The sequence below is a fragment of the Geospiza fortis genome, unplaced genomic scaffold (assembly GCF_000277835.1).
Source record: "Geospiza fortis unplaced genomic scaffold, GeoFor_1.0 scaffold1363, whole genome shotgun sequence".
Lineage (NCBI taxonomy): Eukaryota > Metazoa > Chordata > Aves > Passeriformes > Thraupidae > Geospiza > Geospiza fortis.
Genome location: NW_005054758.1, coordinates 72,042 through 74,348, shown reverse-complemented (window position 1 = coordinate 74,348; position 2,307 = coordinate 72,042). Strand labels below are relative to the sequence as shown.

Genomic DNA, 2,307 nt, shown 5'->3' with positions numbered 1-2,307 from the left:
ATGGCACCCTGACCCCCTTGGGGACACCCAGACCCCCTTTGGGGACACCCAGACCCCCTCTGGGGACACCCAGACCCCCTCTGGGGACACTGTGCCCCCCGCCCCGGGGTCCCTCACCCTCGGGCCGCTCGTCGAAGTCCTCGTCCTCCTCCTCGGAGCCCACCGAGTACTCGGACTGGTTGTCTGGGGGACACGGCAGCGTTGGGGACACTCAGTGACACCCCAGTGTGTCACAGTGTGTGCCAGTGTGTCCCAGTGCCACCCCAGTGTGTCCCAGTGCCACCCCAGTCCGTCCCAGTTGCTCCCAGTCCCTCCCAGTGCCCACCTTGGTCCTCCTGGGCGGCGTCGTTGTAGTTGCCCTGCTTGTGCACGCGCTTGCCCTTGCCCAGGTTCCATCCCAGTCTGTCCCAGTGCCATCCCAGTGTGTCCCAGTGCCATCCCAGTGTGTCCCAGTGCCACCCCAGTGTGTCCCAGTCCATCCCAGTGTGTCCCAGTGCCATCCCAGTGCCCACCTTGGTCCTCCTGGGCGGCGTCGTTGTAGTTGCCCTGCTTGTGCACGCGCTTGCCCTTGCCCAGGTTCCATCCCAGTGTGTCCCAGTGCCACCCCAGTGTGTCCCAGTCCATCCCAGTGTGTCCCAGTCCATCCCAGTGTGTCCCAGTGCCATCCCAGTGCCCACCTTGGTCCTCCTGGGCGGCGTCGTTGTAGTTGACCTGCTTGCGCACGCGCTTGCCCTTGCCCAGGTTCCGGGCCAGGTCCTCCTGCTGCTGCTCGTAGTGGTGCCTCAGCAGCTTCTCCCAGTAGTCGGGGTCCACGTTCTCCTCCTGCTTGATGATCTCCCGCTCGATCTCCTCGATCTGCCGGACACTCGGGGACATTGAGGGTCACCCGGGGTCACCCGGGGTCACCCAGGGGTCAGTGCCGTGTTGGTCAGTGCTGGGGATGGTGTGCCCAGCACTTGTGTCCCTGTCCTTGGTATCTCCACCATCATCATCATCTCCATCATCATCTCCATCATCTCCACCATCCCCATCATCATCATCTCAACCACCCCCATCATCATCATCATCATGTCCATCATCATCATCCCCATCTCTATCATCATCATCATCCTCCCCATCTCCATCTCCACTGTTCCCATCTTCATAATTTTCATCATCATCATCTCCATTATCACCATCATCTCAATCATCTCCACCATCCCCATCATCATCATCATCTTCATGACCATCATCATCATCCCCATCTCCATTGTCCCATCATCTTCATCTACACTGTTCCCATCGTCTTCATCTCCATCCTCTCCAGGGTCCCCAACTCCATCATGCCGTTGTCCCCAATTCCATTGTCCCCAATCCCATTGTCCCCATCCCACTGTCCCCATCCCATTGTCCCCATCACTGCCACCTCCACCATCTCCAACGTCCCCGTGTCCTTCACCCGCCCAACATCTCTCCATCCCCGCCACGCCTGTGTCCCCTGGTGTCCCCAGTGTCCCCAGCACACCTTGTCCTCCTCCCTGACGACGTACTGGGCCACCTTGAAGGAGCTCAGGTACTCGTTCATGTTCTGCACGTCGGCGTCGTCGGTGGCGTCCTGGTTGCGGTCCAGCAGCCGCGCGATGGCCTCGTTGTCGTAGTGGATGACGCTGCTGTCCTCCTCCTTGTTGTCCCCTGCGTGTGGCCACGCCGTGTCACACGTGCTGGGACACGGCCACACGTGCTGGGACACGGCCAGATGCGCTCCAAGGTGATGTGACATGGTTTTGTCACACCCCAACGTGGCCCGACACGGCTTTGTCACATCCCAACATGGCCCAAGGTGATGTGACATGGTTTTTTCACACCCCAACATGGATTGACAGGGCCCAACATGGCTTTGTCACATCCCAAAATGGCCCGAGGTGATGTGACACGGTTTTGTCACACCCCAACATGGCCCAATGTGGCTTTGTCACATCCCAAAATGGCCCAAGGTGATGTGACACAGTTTTGTCACACTCCAACACGGATTGACAGGGCCCAACATGGCTTTGTCGCATCCCAACACGGCCCAGCATGGCTTTGTCACATCCCAACATGGCCCAACATGGCCCAGTCCAGCCCAACACAACCCAACATGACCCATCCCATCCCATGGATCCCATCCCATCCCATGGATCCCATCCCATGGATCCCATCCCATCCCATGGATCCCATCCCATCCCATCCCATGGATCCCATCCCATCCCATGGATCCCATCCCATGGATCCCATCCCATCCCATGGATCCCATCCCATCCCATCCCATGGATCCCATCCCATCCCATG

General features: G+C 59.3%; 1 protein-coding gene across 1 annotated transcript in view; it reads right to left on the bottom strand.

Annotated features, from left to right (window-relative positions):
* The window catches only part of LOC102044834 (chromodomain-helicase-DNA-binding protein 3), a gene marked incomplete at its 5' end in the record, with an annotated part of 28,763 nt that overhangs the window by 9,262 nt on the left and 17,194 nt on the right, over positions 1 to 2,307 (bottom strand). The window contains 3 exons of the mRNA XM_031065397.1: positions 118 to 183; positions 678 to 855; positions 1,505 to 1,671. Of these exons, the coding sequence (XP_030921257.1) occupies positions 118 to 183; positions 678 to 855; positions 1,505 to 1,671 (411 nt within the window). The remainder of the gene's footprint in view (positions 1 to 117; positions 184 to 677; positions 856 to 1,504; positions 1,672 to 2,307) is intronic.